The 21335-nt window shown below is 31.9% G+C and overlaps 2 protein-coding genes across 3 annotated transcripts; one reads left to right on the top strand and one right to left on the bottom strand.

Moving 5' to 3' along the window:
- The first annotated feature begins 2754 nt into the window (after positions 1 to 2754).
- LOC101504014 (ubiquinol oxidase 1, mitochondrial-like) lies at positions 2755 to 6734 on the top strand. The gene is made up of 4 exons (XM_004512312.4): positions 2755 to 3182; positions 3258 to 3386; positions 5280 to 5768; positions 6262 to 6734. The coding sequence occupies exons 1-4, from the start codon at positions 2895 to 2897 to the stop codon at positions 6319 to 6321; spliced, it is 966 nt and encodes a 321-aa protein (XP_004512369.1). The 5' UTR covers positions 2755 to 2894; the 3' UTR covers positions 6322 to 6734.
- Positions 6735 to 8142: 1408 nt separating this feature from the next.
- LOC101503468 (uncharacterized) lies at positions 8143 to 21335 on the bottom strand. Of its 2 annotated transcripts, none has more exons than XM_004512310.3 (23): positions 21027 to 21335; positions 20453 to 20744; positions 19951 to 20019; positions 19729 to 19866; positions 19502 to 19619; positions 18866 to 18948; positions 18027 to 18122; positions 17554 to 17722; positions 17317 to 17459; positions 17110 to 17196; positions 16584 to 16769; positions 15826 to 15993; positions 15061 to 15181; positions 14891 to 14960; positions 14127 to 14214; positions 13880 to 14000; positions 13548 to 13741; positions 13290 to 13398; positions 12714 to 12872; positions 12000 to 12102; positions 11642 to 11815; positions 10872 to 11017; positions 8143 to 9606 (listed from the first exon to the last, which is right to left on the bottom strand). In XM_004512310.3, the coding sequence occupies exons 1-23, from the start codon at positions 21155 to 21157 to the stop codon at positions 9413 to 9415; spliced, it is 3159 nt and encodes a 1052-aa protein (XP_004512367.1). In that variant the 5' UTR covers positions 21158 to 21335; the 3' UTR covers positions 8143 to 9412. The 2 variants fall into 2 exon arrangements, with proteins under 2 accessions (XP_004512367.1, XP_004512368.1); XM_004512311.4 differs by having other exon boundaries at positions 20992 to 21178.

Below are 21335 nucleotides of genomic sequence, written 5' to 3'. Positions count from 1 at the left end.
TAATATAATATAATATAATATAATATAATATAATATAATATAATATAATATAATATAATATAATATAGTATAATATAATATAATTATTATAATATAATTATTATAATATATTATTAATTAATACTTACTTTTTAAATTAAAGAATAGTTATTTTGGATATCCTTATTTTATATTTGAGTTGTTCTTATTTTAATTTTAAAATACTTTCTATATAATATTTTATACTTATGAAAGTATTCGTGCACTATGTACTTGATATTTTTTTTACAAGTACGAGATAGTTGAAATAAATAAATAAAATTCATTATATTTTATATTAAAATTTATAAGTAAAAAGTTTATGTCAATATATGATTGCATCCACATGACATCAAAAAGAATGTTATTCATATGATCGCATTTTTATATATTAAAAAATTTTATTTAGAAATGAGATATGGTGAAAAATGAACCCACGTATATTATGTTAGTATTTCACTTTATTTTTGTACCAAAATAATGATACCTTCCGTCTCAAAATGAAAAACCTACTGTGGGATTTTTCCTTAGTGGATTTATATACCTCAAAAGATTAGTTTTTGGTTCTAATTTGAAAAATCTTGGGACAAAAATTAATACCTCAACAAAGAAAGACATGACAAAAAAATATCAACTTTAATTTTTAAACATATAAATAAAAATTATGATCAGCTGTAGGTTAAATTTCTTGCAATTAAGTGTTTGTTCTCCTGTAAAATACTCTTATACATTTACAATAAAAATCAAATAACTTTAAATATGCAACAAAAATATAGATATATAAAACTTTATAAAATTTTAATATATATTAAATTTTCCTAAAACAATAGATATTATATTTATTTATTTAAGAAAAATATTATATTTATCTATACTAGCATGAACTTCTCCATCTGTTCGTTTCTTTTATTATGATTGTATATATTTCAATACAGACAAAAATATTGAATTTGATGTAGTTATTTATTAATTTTGAAAAGCAAGTGAAGTGCAATTCTTAAAGTCAAAAATAAAACTCTTAAAAATAAAAGTAAAAATAAAAAATACTAAAATGGCGGAATTACTTTTCGTTCATTTCCCTTGAATGAATTGGTTTATAGCACATCTGTAATTTCTCTATCACCATCCTCTTTATCGGCCATTCACGTGGTATAGCTAGCCATAAAAATATTATTATTATTATTATTATTATTATTATTATTATTATTATTATTATTATTATTATTATTATTATTATTATTATTATTATTATTTTGATACAACCTATTTTTTTTTAGGCAAACATGTTATTGTTTTGTATGTAATTTTATATTTATTTTATTTAGAATTAATATACAAACAAAAGTTGAATCTAATAGAAGATATTAAACTTCACCGCGTGAGATTCCGGTTTGCTGCATTTGTAATTCTTTATTCATGCAGTCGATATCAAATTCAAATTTAAATTTTGATATTTTAAATTACAAAATAAAAATTAAAGTTCTTTTTATTAAAATGGTCCGATCAAGATCAAATAACTATCAATGTTTCTGACTATAATAAATTGATTGAGAATTGACTATTGTAAATCCAAATTTCACAATATGGTGAAACAAAATTTGAATTTCGCAGTGATATTTAAATTTAGTGTCAGTTAAAAATCTTACATTAAGCGGATAAAAGTGTTCAATGTAATATTTAAGTTAGAAGACTCTCCCATCTTATAAATGTTTTTTAACTAAAAACAATATTCATTTATTCAAATTAATAAAAGTTACCTCAGTCAAAATCAATTATATTTAAAATATATAACATAATAATAAAATTAATTAAATTAAACTAATAAATATTATTAAAAATATTATATATATATATATATAAATAATTATAATATTAACTACTAATTTGTACAAAACATTTAGAGCGGCTAGATCTTTATTTTTATACTTCTAAAGTCGGTTCGAACTTTCAAGGATTCTCAAATTAATTTCGCGTGAATGTGGACCAAAAGTTTTGACTTGTGCAACACGAAAATCCAATGAACTTGGTCTCCAAGAAATACCAAATTGTACGATTTCATCAAATATAATAAATGATCAATTTTTTTCCTAAAATAATAATAAACGAACTATTATGGTTGCTATGAAGTACTAAATACTAGTACAAAATATCTCATCGGTACAACATGCAAGGTTATTCAGATTTGATAGTACATCACTACAATAAGTAAATATATAAATAAACATATTAAAAAGTAGAATACAATTTAATTTTGTTAAGTTATATTTTTCTTAATCGTCTAATTAACAATGTCAATCTAACAATAAAAAACTAAATAAAATAAAAAAAGTAATAATTATTCCAAGTGAGAATCAAACTGAATACTAATTTCGTACACAATCATGGTAAAATATTTAATTTTTATATTCAATACAAAAAGTAGTATAATTTAATTTTTATACACAACCATGATAAAAAAAAAATTTACATCATCAATATTAATTAAAATTTACATTTTGGTTGGCAATACAAAAATTATTTACACTAACGATATTAATTAAATTAAATTTATCCATAAATACATAGATCTAGATGTTTTTTTAATACAAATGTGTGTATATATTTAAAGTATAACTATAAAAATAAAATAATAAAAAAATAAAAATTGGAATCTTATAATTGAACATGCCAACCATGATAAGCTAGCTAGGTGTAACGTGAATCAATCATAAATCTTATATATATATACCCTTCCTTAAACCCCTTTCTTTCTCCACAAGACAACCAAAAAAAATTAAGGTTTCTAGAAACTCTTTCTCTCTCTCTCTCTCCAATTTTTCTTGGGAAACAAGTTGCAAAAAATATTCTTAATTAATTTCTGGATTTCGTTCTTTTCTATGATGATGCTGAGGCAGGGTGGTATGAGTACAACAATGTTGTTGGCAAAGAAGGGTTTAGTTGGGGAAGTTGGTGTCCCAAACAAATGGGGTTGTTTGGTTAGAGCACCTTTTGTGAGGAATGAAAGCACTTTTGCTTCTAATTTGCCTGAAAAGCAGAATGGAAGCACTTCTTCTCCTAAAAGTGGTGGGAACAAAGATGAAAAGAGAGTTGTGAGTTATTGGGGTATTCAACCTTCTAAGATTGTCAAACAAGATGGCACTGAATGGAAGTGGAATTGCTTCAAGGTATCTATGTTAAATCTATTTATTTTTTTATTGATAATTTTTTTAAACCCTTTTAACAATGTTTTTTATGTGTAGCCATGGGAAACATACAAAGCGGACGTTACGATTGATCTGAATAAACATCACGCACCGACAACGTTTTTGGACAAAATGGCTTATTGGACTGTTAAGAGTCTTAGGTTCCCAACCGATCTCTTTTTCCAGGTATATGGTATTTCTTAATTTCAACTTTTAAGACTTTATTAAGTTAAGGATTATTATTATTTTTTTTACACCTTTTTATAGGGATGGTAAGCAAACTAATTAAGACAATTATATTTGTAATAGGATTTAATTGATACACCATCAATGTACAAAGAATTTTATTCCAAAGAATTTAAAATAGCAATTAGTAGGATTTTATTCAACGAGTTTTTATATATAAATTTTTAGAATTTAATTTATATTATTAATAATGTTTCACTTTTATTATAATTATTTATAAAATCGCCGATATGATTAGTCATGATTTGTGAATTGTTTTATTTGCGTGAAAATTAAATTCAAATTTGTATTTTAAAGAATTTAATTGTTGTATATCATTAGACTGTAAATGAATCACAGATGTTAAACAATTATAAATATTTGATTTTTATTGTAATTATCTGTAAAATTATATCATTGTGATGTATTGAATGACACAATATACAATAATTAGATTTTTGAAAATAAAAAATTATATATACTACTAAGTATGATATTTATTGAATTAAAATAATATGATAATTAATTGTGATATAAGGTTGGAAGAACGCGAATATTTTAAACTTAATAGAAATGTTCTTAAACCCTAACTCAAATGCAATATTATTCTCAAGTTTGAATTCGAAACCTCACTATTGTATAAATTAATTATGATAAAATTTATTATCTTTTCTAAGATAAAAAAAAGTTAACAGAAATGATTCTCGATCAAATTCAAACTCCGGATTACTATATACCGTAATTAAAAAAAAAAAAAGTTACATAAAAAAAGATATTTATTGTATTATATGTTCATAATTATGATTTGAAAAGTTGATTTTACTAAGAATGATCACAGTCTATGACACACATATTCCAACACATTCTCTTTGATTTATTGAAAATCATATTAGTGTCACCAAATTGTGTGGATTTCAATTAAATTTAATAGGATTCACGTGAATTTCAACTGATAAAAGAGAGTGTTTTTCTACCATTGCTCTTTTATTAATTATATATTCCTTAAAGATTTTTCTAAGAATATAATAAAAAACTATATTAAAAGTCTTACATAAGATGAAATAAAATCTACGAAAATAGTAGATAATTCTCATTATTCTATAAACCGATTTTGTGAGTTGACTTAGGACACGGCCCAAATTCGAAGAAAATAAATGAAAAACTTTTATTAAAAATTCTAAATCAGTTACACCTCCCTTATGTTTCAGCCGCCATATTTTTAATTAGGCTTCTTTTGTCGTTCCTGAACCAATCTTGCATAATGCATGTGATGTTTGGTTTGTTTGGCGTGCATGTGCTTGGTTAGGTCTGTTGGTGAACTAGAATAACATGAGACAGAAGTTACATATAATGATCCAATGTTTTATAATTAAAAAAAATAAAAACTCAATCACGAGATGATGCTTTACCTTTTGTTTTAAAAAATTCACTTGCTAATTATTATTGTTATTTCCTCCAAAGAATAAAATGATTTTATTTTTTGAAATACTCTAGAGAATAAAATAATTGCCATAAGCACCTAATCCAACACTTTTCATTTTAAAATAAAAAAATTGCTTAAGCTTATATTCCATGAGAAAACATTTCATAGAGTTTCAAAATGTGTCAATACTATAACATCTTGTCGTATAAAAAAATATTATAACATCTTGAAATATCATTGCATCATCTCCCAAACAATGAAATTTCAATTGAAGTTGAAATAAATAAATGTATGAAAATTAATCATGTCCCTAGTTTTTCACCCTCAATTCAGAAGGAAAACTCACTTTACTATGTTCTTCCCTATATATATTATGTTCAAAGTTGTATTTAATTTCTATTAATTATGTTGTATATATGCAATTGAAACAGAAAAGGTATGGATGCCGAGCAATGATGCTTGAGACAGTAGCAGCTGTCCCTGGCATGGTAGGAGGAATGCTACTTCACTGCAAATCATTGCGCCGATTCGAGCACAGCGGCGGATGGATCAAAGCATTGCTAGAAGAAGCAGAGAACGAACGCATGCACTTAATGACTTTCATGGAAGTAGCAAAACCAAAGTGGTATGAGCGTGCTCTTGTCATAACTGTCCAAGGTGTTTTCTTCAATGCTTATTTCTTGGGCTATTTGATCTCTCCTAAATTTGCACATCGCATGGTTGGTTACCTTGAGGAAGAAGCTATTTACTCCTACACTGAGTTCCTCAAGGAGCTTGACAAGGGTAAGATTGAAAATGTCCCTGCTCCAGCCATTGCTATTGACTATTGGCAGCTTCCACAAAACTCTACTTTAAGGGATGTTGTCATGGTTATTAGAGCTGATGAAGCGCATCATCGTGATGTCAACCACTTTGCATCGGTAAGTTGTCTTTCTACGTGTTTCGTAACCTACGTTCTGTTGAAATCTTATTGAAAAATTTGTTGTTGTTTAAAAAGTGATGTGTGTAATTTCGTGGTATTTACAATTGATTTTTCTCGTGATATATAGCACTGCTGATACAAGAATGATCAAGTGAACACATGCCATTTCCTTATAATTTCATTTTTCTCTCAAAATAGTTTTTTATTGCATGGTTTCTTACACGGCTACTAGTAGTAATAAAATTAGTGTGGTTATCTTTTCAGTTTTCTAAAGAAATTGCGAGTTTCACTATTATGATTTTAGGGTTTAAGGCACACATTTTTGTGAACTGTGACATAATTAAGTCTTTATACACCAAAAACTATAGTAATAGAGTTCTGAATTTCTTTTCAGATTTTTATGACAAATGGAAAAAATCTTGGATCCTTCGTGTGATTATGTTGAGTGTGATTCAAGAGTACTGATTGTATTTTAATGTATTGAAATGCAGGATATACATTACCAAGGACGAGAGTTAAGAGAGGCTGCTGCTCCAATTGGTTATCACTAGAGTCCAATTTGTTGGCCTACTTTGGTGGTGAAAAGTCAAAGTTTAAGACTCAAATTCTTAAGTCAATTTGGCTATAAAAGAAATAAAGTTGTTGGGGACTATTAATAGTATTAGTTGTTTTATGGTTTATCTAATGATGCCCTGCCAATGTAAAAAAACAGGGTGGAATATTTATTTGTTCCAAGTCATGAGAGTGTTTGTGATTCTACTGCACATTCTTGAGGGTGCAACTGGAGTTGTATGATACTTTAGAGTGCTCCGTGATGAATTTTGCTTAATGATTCCTTGACGTATTGTTCTACTTGATGAAAACGTCTATTACTTTCATTGTACATCATTACTATTAAAGATGTGTTGCTAGTTGCTACTATTATTTTTTTAGAGGAATTGGATTTCACCTTTATGGAGATCAATGAGGATCATGAACCGGTCAAGTTGAAATCTTATAGTTACTATCATGGAAAAGTATAAATGTGGTACCAAGTCAGAAGGTTTGATCTCTGGCTCACGCAAATGGAGAAAACTCATTTGAAACAAAATAACATATTTTGTATATCAGATAAGTTTTTTTATCCAAGTTAGTCACTACTATTAAACGATGGCAGATATTTCATAACTATAACATGATTATAACAAATATGAGAATATGTTGACAAATTCCGTGCACATGGAGACTATCATTCTATACATCGATCTTGACTCTAAGAATTGTGTATGACTGTATTTTTTGAAGAACAATACTAAGCAGATGATTTTTCAGCACCATAAATAAATAAAATAATGATGATTTTTTCAACTGTAATCAAGTAAACCTATTGGACAGACGTCATTGAAACTCCACAATTCTTGTTTATTTTTAATTAAAAAACACAAGGGTGAAATTTTCTTATCAAGCGAGTATTAGTATCATCTAAATGCTTAAAACATAGTACTACTACACTGGATAGCATTTTCCTAAAACATAATATAAACACGAGAGAACATCTCACTCCTTGTACTCGCTACAGACCCTTAACACAAGAGAACAACATAGCCTATGTGATAACACCCTCCTCATTTTCCACCCTATAACATGTACCCTTGTTTGGAAGTTGTGAAACAAAATTGGCGCTTAAGGGAGACATAGTCTCAGTTAGGGCTTTTATGTCAGCTCTTTTATTTTTAGGTTTTGTATGATCTATCTTTTTCTTATGAAGTTTGAACTCTAACGCCATTTTTTGTACCCTTTGTTGGTCACAAATATTATGAATCTCGGAGGAGCAGTAATTGCAAGTTTGAGGTGTTGACCAGTGAGAGATGCTCATATACCAAGGGGATGTATTCTGTTTCAAATATTATTCACGTATGGTCAATATTTGATTTGGTTTATGCTCTATATATAGAGTACATTAATTTTGTTTATTAATCAAAGAACTGTTCATGTGCTTTAGATGAGAGAGACAAGAATTGGGAGCTACATGAAAAAGTAATGGTCTATATGATGGGAGTAACATGACAAAATAGTTGTTTGAGGACCCTAGACTAGACACAAGTACAAAGGAGTAAAGGAACAAAGTGAGTTATATGACAGATGAGTTATTTGAGCACGAAAGATCCAATGCCGAAAATTTGTTTGTCATTGGTTGAGGATCAGGTGAGTCACACCGCGCCACAAGTATCACAAGAGGAAGCTCAACTCAAGGGAAATGTGAGACAAACACCATTTAAACAGTCTTAATGTTGTGCATTGTTGTTGTTTCTCTTGATCAATTGCTCACTCAGCAACAGAATTGAAACAGATGGAGTTGTATTGTAAAAACAGAAAACAGAGCAATTGCAGAGTTGAATAAAAAAACCAGAAAATTGCACCATGAGTGCACAGAATTATTAACCCAATTCAGAGTTAAACTCTTACATAAGGAGGACATAATCCGACTTGATCATCTTGAAATGATCACTAATATGACATAAAAATTACAAGCTTTCTTGTTCAATGACTCATGGTGAATCAAGGAACTAATTCTCTCAATTTTTCTTGTTCTTTCCTCACGTATTTCCTCTCTCTTGTAACTGCAGTTCTGCTTTCAACCTTTTTATTACATCAGAACTGATCTAGGCCTTATATACACAAGTCAATTACATTAGAGAGCAAGAGGAAAGCAGTTATAACTAACCTCTAACCAACTGCAACAACTAGCATTCAGTTAGCTTTTTTGGCACGCAACTAACATTTGATGAGCTCCAAAGTCTTCAATTTGAGTACCACTTATCAACATGCATTTAGAAGATGGAGAAAAACTCGCTCAAGATCATTGTTCTAAATATCAGGAATGAGATTTCAGTCAAACATGAGTGCCATGGACCATGGTTATGGTCCCCCACATATAGATGGAAAAATAACCTTTTGAGTAAAGTTTACTCTAATTTAAACTTGATTTCCCTCCAAGTTTGCCCACACCAAGTATCACACACCGTCATAGTAGATTCTATACTCCAGTCATATAACTCACCTCATCCTCATGGGGAGCAACCAATGCTGATTCACTTTAGAATTTCTTCCAGAAACTCAACATTGATTGGGACCTCAACCTACCTCAATGTTCAAGACAGTGATACTGAGTGATGTTTCATCATCTTCTTCTATGCGTTGCATCGTTGGTTTTTATTTCAACCGTTAAATCGTGCATCTCAGACTTTTTTTATCAGATGATTTGTTGGATATCTTCTTGTTTGAATTAAATAGAATATATGTTCAATTCTTGCTAGGAAATGTACATGTTGAAAGCTTTGTAAGAATTTTATTTAGTGCAGAATAGAATCTGTTACGTATCGAAATCTTTCTGCGTACAAGAAATACAAGATTTCTTGCTTTATAACTGTGTCATTCGAAAATGGTATTGTGCTTCCGAATTCAAATACTATTATCATTCCTCCTCCATAACTTCATCCATTTTATTTACTGATCAGGGTCTAACCAAACGTGCATCAAGTGAAAATGGAGAACTAAATAACACTAGAATTTAGATGCATAGTTTTTATTTGCATAATATGTAGTAGCATTATTCTGCCGTTTCAAACAGCCTGACACCTTGTGTAGTGACCAACTAAAAAATTAAGGAACTTGTATAACCTCGTACTGATGAGAAATTCGGAGAGGAGATTGCTCTGAGACAGGCCTGCTTTCTGACCAAAGCTCCAGGTTGACAGTGCCAGAATCCCAGTGAACAAGACACTTAAATACCTCAGTAACATTGAATCGATTGACCAGTGCCAAGCCAAGACATTTATCAACGAGCCTCCACTTACCTGATATGAAAATATTTCATTTTAAAAAGAACAATCATTATATGCTATAAACAAAAAACCAAACTTGGGAGAGCAAAAACAAAAAATAGATTCACAGTTATATGATCAAAATATAGTAACAAAATGAAATAGAAACTACCCACCCCAAAGAAAATTGAGTGACACTTAGATAGTGTTGACTACGTAAAAGGTTGGACCCTCACCACCCCACTTCTTAACATTGATTTAAATATAGCACGACATAATGAGGTGAGTCTATGTGTTGTAAATATGTAAATTTGTGTTTTATTTATAAACAGTGTATCGGCCCATTACTCAGGTCTATTATGTTTATAGTAGTCTATTTAAACAGTTTAGTGATTGTATTCGAGTGACTTTTGAAACAATATTCAGAAAATTATTCTCCAATTCTACATGGTATGTGTTCTACAATATATCAAAGCCACTCCAGGGAAGGGATTCTTGTTTAAAAGAGGTGGAAGTCTAACAATGAAGGCCTACATTGATGCTGATTATGCAGGTTCAGTGAGTGATAGAAGATCTACTTTAGGCTTTCGTACTTTCTTGTGTAGGAACCTTGTTGCTTGGAGGAGTAAAAAGCAAAATGCAGTGGCTGAGGCAGAATTTAAAGCTATGACACAAGGAATTTGAGTTATTGTGGATGAAAATTGTGCTCAAAGATTTGAAGATAAGGTGTGAAGGTCCTATGAAGTTTTTTGTCACAATAAGTCGGCCATCAATATTGCGCATAATCTTGTTCAACATGACAGGACCAAACACATTGCGATAGACTGACATTTCATTAAAGAGAAACTAGATAGTGGATTGATAACTACAACATATATTCCTTCTAGACATCAGCTAACAAATGTGTTATCAAAAAGGGCTTACCAACAGAACGATTCAATCAACTTACTTGCAAGATGCAAATGATAGATATCCATTCACCAGCTTGAAGTGAAGTATTGTAAATATGTAAATGTGTGTTTTATTTATAACAAGTGTATCGGCCCATTACTCAGGTCCATTAGGTTTAGAGTAGTCTATTAAAAAGTTAAGTGATTGTATTCACGTGACTATTGAAATAACATTCAGAAAATTATTGTCCAATTCTATACTATGCTTTGCCATGTCTCAAGTACAGTGACCATAAAAATATATAACACACATTTTGGCTTTCTCCTAATAAGTTAATCTTGATTCATCGTGTTAGCATGCTTATTCATTTATTTGTCTCAGTAGAAAAAGGATATAATGGCCATTACCATTAGGAATAAGGTGTCCTTCGAAAATTTGCTCCCCACCATCTGGAAATACTTCATGTGTTGATCCATCAATTGAAGTGAATGAGACAAAAGATTCTGACGGGTGCAAAAGACTGAATGTTGGGTGAACTCTTAAGCAGACCAGTCTGCAGAACATATAAGGATGTACAGTAGAAATCAGTATCTAAATCAGCAAGAGTCATAGCATTTTCAGTAGAGGAAATAACAGAAAACAGGGATACATAAAAAATTGATGTAGTTACTAAAAATGTAAAAAAAAAATACTATTTAACTGGGTTCATTAGAGCCTCCACTTTCCACTAGAATCCCAAAGCTCACAAAAACAAACGTCATACAAATCAAATACAGTCATCTATATTTTGCTCTCCAGATAAATTTCTCACTCTTATATTTTATTATAGTTTCCAAAAGGGTACACCTATAATCTAGCAAAGCATGGGATTAGCAGTCATATGGATGCTTAGTAAGCTTTAGCTTGAAGGAGTGTTAGACCTATAAAAATCGAATCTCCTAGGATTAATTTTCAAATTTTAGTTATTATCGTGATTTATTTCCCTATAGGAAAATCTGATCAGTATAAATAAGGGATAGTGCTTAGTCTTTTTAATCAAGTACATCAACCATAATAACAATTCAAAGGTTTTTTTCATTCTCTGTTCTTATTTAAAACCCTATAACTTCAACAATTATCATAAATGACATATATAATGATATTATCATCAGGGTACAACACAAGTTTCAAATAAAACCTTGAGAACCCTCCAGAACCAGCTCCGACTTTGCGTGCTATTATGCTAGAGTTTATTTGGATGGTGTTGGCAGCGTTCTTTGGAAAATATATCTGTCGTTGAAGAACCAATCCTCCACCAATATCACCCTCTAATACCACGGATTCCTCCTCTCCAGCATGCTCAAGTTCTCGACTGCAAGGGAGAAGTTTGCGAAAAGGGACATGTTGAGTATCAAAATGTAACACGGAGATAGGGTGGGGAAAGAATACAAGAACATGATAATAAAAGGGTATATACAAGGATTAAAGTGGCCATTGGTGGCTCTTCAATGGTAATGTTTCTCCCAATGAAGTCGTGCAGTACAAAGGAAGCTTACTTGATAATAGAATATTCCTCAGAACACCCGGCAGAACGATACTCTGTACCACTGTACTCCTCATATCCGCTGATTTCAATCCTGCTATGGAGCCATTGTGTTCCTGAAAACATATAGTTTATTGTAATGAATTATAAAATGAGTATTATAAAAATATAAATAATTCCATTCATGTAGCAAAAGGAGAAACACATCCATTTATTGTTACGGCGATTCTGGACCAAGTCAACGAGTCTACAATTTATGGATGTGATAACTATATGGATATACTGAAAACCACAGGAAATACAAAGCCTAGGGTGAGTAAAAGGAATTCTATAACTGTTACACTTCCATACTTACGACAAAGCCCTAACCATTTTATAGGTGCATATGGAGAACAGGAGAAGTTAGATAAGGGAATTTCTGGAAAAAAATTGATATATTATTTAGAAGACTGATAATAATTCCAAGATCACTTTGACATTGCTTTTCATAAGTACTTGTTGAAAAGTTTATTCAAATTGGCTTTAAGTCACTGAGTATTATTATAAGTTCCTTCTAGCTGAGTGAGAAGAAAAAAATTGAAATGCTTAACTGTTGCACAGCATAAACCGTAAGTTATTTTTTATAAAAAAGAAATGGAAAATTTTCAGGAATTTTTTGTACCTTTCCAAATATTTTATAAAATTAAATTAAATAAGGTGCACATGGATAATCAAATAATTAATTCACCTGAAGGAAAGTGTATCATGGAGATGATTCTACCCCCAATCCAGGGAACGATTTTAAGAAGCCACTCGCTACTTTTCAGTTCAATGGGAGTTCTTGAAAGCTCCATACCCTTAGGTCCAGAAACTTCGTCTTCTATATCAGGAATTTGAATTGCTTTTTCTGCAAAACATTCAGAAAATAGTAGCATAACTTGATACAGATTTGGCATTTGTACGATATTTGCATTGCATACACATTAGATACAACTCAAAAGTAAAATGTAACACAGTATGCAGAATACTACCAGTGCTTAATCTCCACTAGCCCATGGAGAGGGGGCAGGAGAACTAAAACCCATGCAATAAAATCTTGACTCTCAAGAGCGGGGAAAACCCATATGCAAGGTAAAAATATGGATGGACAGTATAGCACAGAAATAGCATGGTGAATATCCAATCCAAGAATAATATTTGATAGATGTTCTATTATATCTTTCAAAAGCATGCTTATTTTCAAGAGATAAACTAGAAAACACTATATCTATACCACAGGATAAAATATAGATCAGCAGGTAAAAGGATTTGAGCAAGCACATACCCAATCGTTCCTTGTATTGCTTCTCACTAGTAGATACCAGCGTTGACGCCTCCTCTTCCGAAGGCAAATTTACATGCAGAGCTTCCCCATCCACTCCCCAGGTATCAAGCTGTTTGCAAAAACCAAATTGTATAAATATTAAGATCAAGTTCCCAGTAAATGATAGATTAATGACTAAATCAAGCACAATGTTTTACAGATACTATCTGTACACAACTTCATCTTCTGTATAGTTTCATCTTAGGAGAAATCACATACCATTGCACCCCCACCTAGTAATAATTGAATGTGGAGGCGGCGTTTAGGTCTTTTCCACGATCCTTCAGTTTTGTGCACACTCACAGTAACAACCGACAATTGAAGTTCAGCCACATAATGTGTTAATAAATAATTTCCTTTAGTGAATTCATATCCATCGCCATCATCCTCGAATAGAAAACCTTCAGCTTTCCCTGTCAATGATTTAAATCTTATTCATATAATCTTTAAGAGCAAGAAACTAATCTCAAGAGTAAAAACCTTATTAAAATATCAGTTATCAACTTATGGCATTCAAACATGCCAAGGTCTAATTGAACGTGTTTACTTACCATATTCATCTAAAGCCACGAGAAGTGTCAAATCGTCTGAAGGATTAGCTTCTCCAACATGCTGAAGAGGGAGGCCCACAGGAATTATTGAGCCACCTTTCAAATATAAAGCTGGTAAATCCTGAAATGTCCCAAACAGAATAAAAAATAAAATAAATGATTTTCTTATAAAGATAATAAAAATAAAAACATTTAATTGGCAGCACAACTAAAATAAAATACCAACAAAATGAACAGAAACAAATACCGGATGTGAATCATTGAAATCAAAACCCAACCATGTTCCCTTTGGCAGAGTAATCAATAACTTATCCAACCCCTGATTGCGTGTGGTGCTGATCAAGATACAAATAAGACATTAAATCAGCACAACTCGTGAGATTAGGTAATAAATGAGAGAAAACAATACTCTTCCATTTTTATATTTTCCTCTATAATGCCAAATGGACATTGTCGGATGAGGTGTTTCAACTTAAATACAAAAAAGGCAGAAACCAATAGAATATGCCAATATATCTCGAGTCTTGACAAAAAATAGAAAAGCTTGATTTTAGAGTAGAAGTTTGTTAGGAACAATATTTTTAATTAGTTTAGATTAGATTAAGATTTGACTTTCCAAGTCAGATCAGACTTAAATTTCAGTTTTAGAAGTTTCAGCAGATTCAGATCTCAATTGATCCTAACCAGAAACTTGGAATGATCACAAGTCACAAGGGTGAACAACCCCCACCATCATTGTTAATATTGCTTATAAAAGAAAAGGAAGGGTGGACATTGTATGACTTTAACTGGAGATTTACTGGGACAATGACTCTTAATTTAACCCTCAAAAAGATTACTAGTCTTTTTCCTATCATTCCCCCTTTCACAATGACTACAAGATATATAAAAAAATTCTACTAAAATGCATAAAAGCATCTGGAAAACCAGACTAATTCGTGCAAAGACACCTCTCAAAATATAATAGTGTCGTCTAGATTGATGATTGACAGAGTAAGCAAGTAGAATAACCTTGCATACACTAAAACCGGACCGAGCAAAAACGAATTTTCAAGTTTCCTCAAGCTAGGATCTTTTGGATCTGCAAAAGCACAAAAAAAATTACGATGTATAAGAGCAAAATTCAAATAACATTAATGAAACCAAAGACACCAGAAGTAATCAACAGAACAAGAACCCACCGGCGAAGAAAGTAGGGGTTGCCACAGGAGTGCCCCTTGTATGTGCAAAATAAAAAAGTGTGTAGATAAGGGGGATAAGGCGGTAGCGCCTCTTCAATGCCAATCGGCAAACTTCTTCACACTAAAAATTAGAGCTTAATTAGTGATGCACAGTTTTAGCATATAGGTAACTGAAATTACATAACACCGTTTCGTTAAGGAAGGAAAAAGAATCATTAGGACAGTAAGTTGTCGTGTCCCTGTCATTCATCAGACAAACTTGTCATGGGCTCTCATCTGAGTGCTAAGGTCACATTGTAAAGAATTAAAGGGTTTTCTATTAAAGAAACACACCATTCACTCAAAATTTACTCAGAAGGCACATATGATTTTATGCTTTAAATATCTTAAATGAGATAAAATAATATACAGTAATTATCAAGTTCCACTTAAATTCCAGTTTTTTGGGAGGGGATGGGGATCTGCAAAACAAGTTTGAAAGTTGACAATAAATACGTTCACAACCTATGTGTAACACCAGAACCTAAAGCATTGAATGAAATATAATGAGATTATTTACTTATTTTTTCATTAACTAAAAATTATTAACCTGATGCCAACCTAATGATTAAACTCAAATATACAACCCTTCGTGATTTTTACCCCGCATGTTATATATATATATAAGACATACAATTTCATCTTGAAATTTACATAAATGTCCAACATATGACAAGTTGGAAACTATTATAATGACAGATTTAATGCAGCCAAAGTAGATCCAACCTCTTCCCCAAAGGACCAGGGTTCATGGTCAGTGGTTCCAGCTTCAGAATGCCCTCGACAAAAGGGAAACAAGGAACCTACACCCATCCACCTTCCAAAAAGCCTCGGTGTTGCATTGCCAGCAAACCCACCAATATCAGGACCTGAAAGTGGCTGACCACTGAGTCCCTGAAACAAGGAAGGCATTAATGCAAGTTATGAAGCAAAATTGAAAATGTATTTAATGTGACCATATAGTTAAAAATTATGAACACATTTGTAAAAAATAACTTTTTCCTTGAAGATAAAAAAAAAAAAAAAAAAAAAAAATCCAGCTCTTGTTGCATATAGTTCTAAGTAGGAAACTAACAATAAGATCCGGTGCCAATAGCGTCATAAGAATAAATCATAACCATGACTCAGAAAATTTGGAAAACATTGTCAATGTAGTCCGTGACATTAGCCAATGTAGCCTATGTAACTGCTAGTTGCAGCCATCTTGTTTTATGAGGATACAACAATGTGCAGTTAATTAAAGGTATTATTCTTTATTAGGGTAACTAATGAGCATAACCAGTTATATCCAACTAGACATACACTGTGTCCAAAATACCAGAAGTATGAATACAAAATGTGCATTATATAGGATGTGACAAGGAAAGAATTACAAATACTTAAATCATGCTTCACAAAATGTTGCAGAACTCAATGGTGCCAAGAGAATATCAAATGACAACATTGTTCAACGGACGTAGCATTCATGCTCCTAAGATCCTTACCAGCTGAAGTACCATGGAGATACTCATATGAAGATGCTCCCAGGTTGAAAGATTATCTCCAGTCCATGTTGCAGCATACCTTTGGCTGCCACTAAATCCAGCTCTGGTGAGAACAAAAGGACGCTTATCTTCATTAGCTAGTTTCATCCCTTCATAGGTCGATCTTGCCATCAGAAAACCATACACCTATAGTGAAAAGACATAATAAACAACAACAACAACAACAATAATAATAATAACAATATACTAATAACAATAATAATAATGATAAATAATAATAATAATAATAATAATAATAATAATAATAATAATAATAATAATAATAATAATAAAAGTCCAGAGCGCATGACACTAATAAGACATAAAATAACTCAACTATAAATTTATAAACTAACATCAGAATCAAGTCACACAACAGTATCGTATTTACATAATCAAAGTGCACCCCACTTGTAAGCGTTGCCCACAAGTTTATGGCAAATTGATATGTGACTTCAAAATCATAATAAAGGGCAAAGAATATTACATTATGATAAAAAGAATGATTCTGACAACCTCCAAGTTCACCATCTCCTCTATGAACATTGCTCTCGGGCATTGTTTTCGTTACAACCTAGAAAAGAAATGAATTTAAAAAGATTGAAATGGGAAAAATCAAGAGTCTCAAACAGTGAGACTTGGAACATATATTGTTTCATATTAAGAGAAAAGAAACCAATGAGATCATAATTACCTTAAATACAGCTGGTTCGTTCATATCATTCCATATACCATCCACGCCATTGGAAACATAGTCTTTAACCAAATTTGCCCACCATGCACGAACTTTTGACTGTGTATAGTCAGGGAAGACACAAGGTCCAGGCCACACGTCCCCTGAGAGTGGATATAGCGTTTAGCGCATCACCAAAAGGAAAAAGTAACAAAAGTACATAAAGTGAAGAAGTATTAATGTACACATAAAACTTACCAACAAAAGGTGTTCCATCTGCCTTTTGGACCCAAACATCATTTTCGGAACCACTGTCATATATAAAATAGCCCTTTTCCTGCTTGATCCCAGGATCAAGCATCCAAATAGCTTTGAAACCACTATAATGGAGATCTTTCACTAAAGACTTGGGATCCCTAAAACGCTCCTGAAAGATAGCATAATACTTACTTTTCTAGACAAAAAAATATTGTTATAGACATTAAAAATGGCCAGCCAGCCCAAACCAAAAGTTAACTTAGCATTTTCTAAATTACAAGGTGCAGGATAGGAGAACTAATGCTAGGCACAAAATAAAACTAGGCAATACACATACTCATCACTTACTTATGAGTTGCAGACTACACATACTCATCACTTGAACAATTCACGTGCATGACTAAGAAGACCTTATGTGAAAATCAATACAATGAACTGTAAATCAGATTACTGATTGCGGAGGAAAAACATGCCTTGTCAAAGGTAAAACAACGAAAGCCATCCATGTAATCGATATCCATCCATATCACATCACAAGGTATGCTCTTTTCCCGAAATGTTTTTGCAACCTGCAAATGTTAAATTGTTAACAGAATAACAGGTAAATAAAATATGAAGCATTCTTTTGCAAAACTGACAAAGCAATAGACAGTCAGAATATTCAAAACTAAAAGAAGGAAAACATGGGTAAAAGTCACTGCCGATAATCCATGATACCCTGAAATAATTTTGTAAAATATGTGCCAAACATGAGATTTGTAAAATATTTCCTATCGCACTCTCCAAAAACAAACACTACAGGTTTAGTATGAGATCTGAAAGTTATTCAAGATTCAGGACATTGTGCTGTCCATGTTTTATAGCACATACACAACTTTCGTATTCAATTATAGTGTATTATTTAAACAGTATTAAGATATGCTGGCATCCTGGATTCCCATATCTACTGAAAGGTATACCCAATAATGGAGAAATTTGAAATCATGCCAATATCCATCCATATTCTTCTACTTAAATATCATCTTGGTCAATAATAACAAGCATTGACACACTATGTTCACAACAAAAAACCCCAGACGTCTTGCATATTAAAATACTCGCACACAGCACACCAGATAGATCTTAAAAGGGCGTCCTTTTCTCTTATCCAAACAAATAACAAAGGGAAAAAAGACAATAAAAACAGTCAACAGCATCCAGAACTTTGAACACGTGTTATATTCAGCTTCTCCAGCTCAAGCTTTGTACATATATAAATGTTATTAATCCCTGGCTCATCACTATTGGAGAGAGTAGGAGTAGCACGAAGTACCTCCAGAACTCTCTGATCAGATATATAGCTCCAACGACATTGTTGATAGCCTAGAGACCACTTTGGGGGCATAAACACAGTTCCTGATGATAAAATAATCTGTAAGAAAGTATCTTTCACCACCAAAATAAAGTAAATGATGATGCTGAAAAGTGTTGTACAGAATAATGTTCACATCTAATACATGCATGGAACTTTAACTTAAAATTTCCCTTTTCTTGAATCTTAAGGTAAAAACATCCTGAATCATATTCACAAAAAAATAGTTAAGCAATTCAGACATAAAAGATAATAGTACACAGAGCTCATTGCATGCTATCTCGATTAGAATTTTACATAAATAAGTATAGTATTATCAATGGTGCTTTTATTTTCAAACATGTACTTGATTAGCTTCTAGTTTAATAAAAGCATACTATATTACAAATGTTTGTGTAAGCATACGACATATTAAAATGTGTATCATATGAATCCTGATTTCATGTGGGTCAACTTTAGGTATTAGGTTCTTCTAGTGATGTGAACTACACTCATTAACCAAAGATGGACTTCAGTTTGCCCAAACACACAAAAAATGCAAAACATCGTATGTGAAGTTATATTATTTATAATTGAAGTCTTTGTTTAGAAAATTACCAATTGCTTTTGATAGAGATATCAAAACTTCCGTAGGAGACGCGAAAGGACCAAATGTAATGACAGGATATGAGGATGGAGAAATGAGACGTATTGTTGATTCTTTCCTCAAATCTATCTGCTCGAGCACAGCAAAAGACCATCAAACAGATCATTATAAAGCACATATGTGATATGTCTCTTTGAAGTTAACCACAATAAATGAATAAAGTTAAATGTAATAGCACCTCACAGCGCCTTGTAGTGTCAGCAAGAATTCCTAGGGCCTCGCCATTTGGAAGGACAGCTAACACCCACGGATGTGATTGGTATAAGGATGTAGTTCCAGGACCATAACCCCATGCATCAGTGTTCCATGTGAAAACCTTAAAACAAAATTATAACTAATGAGCCCATAGATAATAAGAAAATCTCTTTGAAACTAAAAATTCCATGTAGCTCTTACTTACTCTTGTGCCTGTCCTCTCAAGTTGTCCACTAACCTCTCCAGTTCCATAGAGGGAGGTACCTAGAGGTAGCTGATTCAGAAATAAAGTCAATTAATTTTTGAAAGCAAGTAAAATCGAATGGCATAAGCAGAAAAATTAAACCAGGACAAAAAATTAAAAGAGAATAAAAAAAAAAAAACAATACAATAAGCTAAAAGGGAACCAACATTAAGAGGTTGTTGGGATTGCCTTATTAGAACTTATCTATTAGCATAAGCACTCGTGCGACTGTTTATGACATGTTCAAAAGTTGTTTTTAGCTTATTTTCGTATACTCTCTAAGATAGCTTATGAAAAAACAACTTATAGCTTATACGAAAACCGTTTGACTTTATCTTATCTTTTGTTACAGGAATAGCCTATACATAAGCATTTATATAAAAACACTTTTGCTAAACGTGTTTGACTAAGTTGTTTATCCAAACATTATCTTATAAGATGACAACCAAAAAAAGCAACTGACCTCAAGTTGAACAACCTGCTGCTCAAGAAGGCACTCAAAAGTAGGGGTATATGAAGGAACCTTGTGATTGTGAGTAGTGATGGGAGTTTCTCTATCTCTGCTATTAACAAAAGAAACACTAGGATACGCTGCTTCTCTATCATCTACAGAACAATCAAATCGAAACACTCCATCATCCAATATAGGCTCAAAAATCATATTCCCTGATCTCACATCACTGCTACTACTACCACTAACTTGTCCTTCGTAGTTAGCCATTTTGAATATAAGCTTCTCACGAAATCTTTTTCTTCTGCAAGTCAAAAATAGCACAAACACAAGTAATTGCCATGCAAACAAAAAAAAATGATGATCGTGAAAACGCTTTTACTAATATGAAAAAAATGAAATTCAGAAAACAATAATAAAGCAAAATCAAGTGAAATTGATGAATAAGATATTGAAGGTTGAACAAAGTAAAATCTGATCGACCGGCGGTGATTGAAGCATGCAAGGACAGAATAGGAATTTCAAAGACAGAGGTAGCATTGCAAAAGGACCTGTAACTGTGACGTGGAGAAATCAAAGAAGGAACCTGAGAGTGATTATTGAAGAGTTCCGGTGATGAGGAAACGGAGACAACAAAGGTGGTGAAAATGGAATCGCTCCTCCGGCTTTGACGATGCTGTAACTGCAACTCAACGCTGGTAGTAATGCTTCTTTCATCGTGTTTTGTGCTTGTTGACTCTATTTATATCATTTTTTATTTTTCAATAACTGTTTTTTTATTCGATTCCATAAATTATTAGTAGTGTTGTGGTGGTCCGGTGGACTTGAGTGGAAGAAAAAGAGAAAAGTAAAGATAGTGGGAGGAATCGATTCTATTCGGACATGGGATACTATT

This window comes from Cicer arietinum, chromosome 8, assembly GCF_000331145.2.
Source record: "Cicer arietinum cultivar CDC Frontier isolate Library 1 chromosome 8, Cicar.CDCFrontier_v2.0, whole genome shotgun sequence".
Lineage (NCBI taxonomy): Eukaryota > Viridiplantae > Streptophyta > Magnoliopsida > Fabales > Fabaceae > Cicer > Cicer arietinum.
Note: the sequence above shows the minus strand (reverse complement) of the source record. Positions and strands in the feature narration are given on the sequence as shown.

Excerpts from the sequence above, each read along its gene's own strand:
- LOC101504014 (XM_004512312.4), top strand. The coding sequence starts at position 2,895 with ATGATGATGCTGAGGCAGGGTGGTATGAGTACAACAATGTTGTTGGCA. Across the intron at positions 3,183-3,257 it reads GGAAGTGGAATTGCTTCAAG|CCATGGGAAACATACAAAGC; the intron begins GTATCTATGTTA and ends TTTTATGTGTAG. Across the intron at positions 5,769-6,261 it reads ATGTCAACCACTTTGCATCG|GATATACATTACCAAGGACG; the intron begins GTAAGTTGTCTT and ends ATTGAAATGCAG.
- LOC101503468 (XM_004512310.3), bottom strand. The coding sequence starts at position 21,157 with ATGAAAGAAGCATTACTACCAGCGTTGAGTTGCAGTTACAGCATCGTC. Across the intron at positions 18,123-18,865 it reads CTGATCAGAGAGTTCTGGAG|GTTGCAAAAACATTTCGGGA; the intron begins GTACTTCGTGCT and ends TAACATTTGCAG. Across the intron at positions 15,182-15,825 it reads CCTGGTCCTTTGGGGAAGAG|TGTGAAGAAGTTTGCCGATT; the intron begins GTTGGATCTACT and ends TCTAATTTTTAG.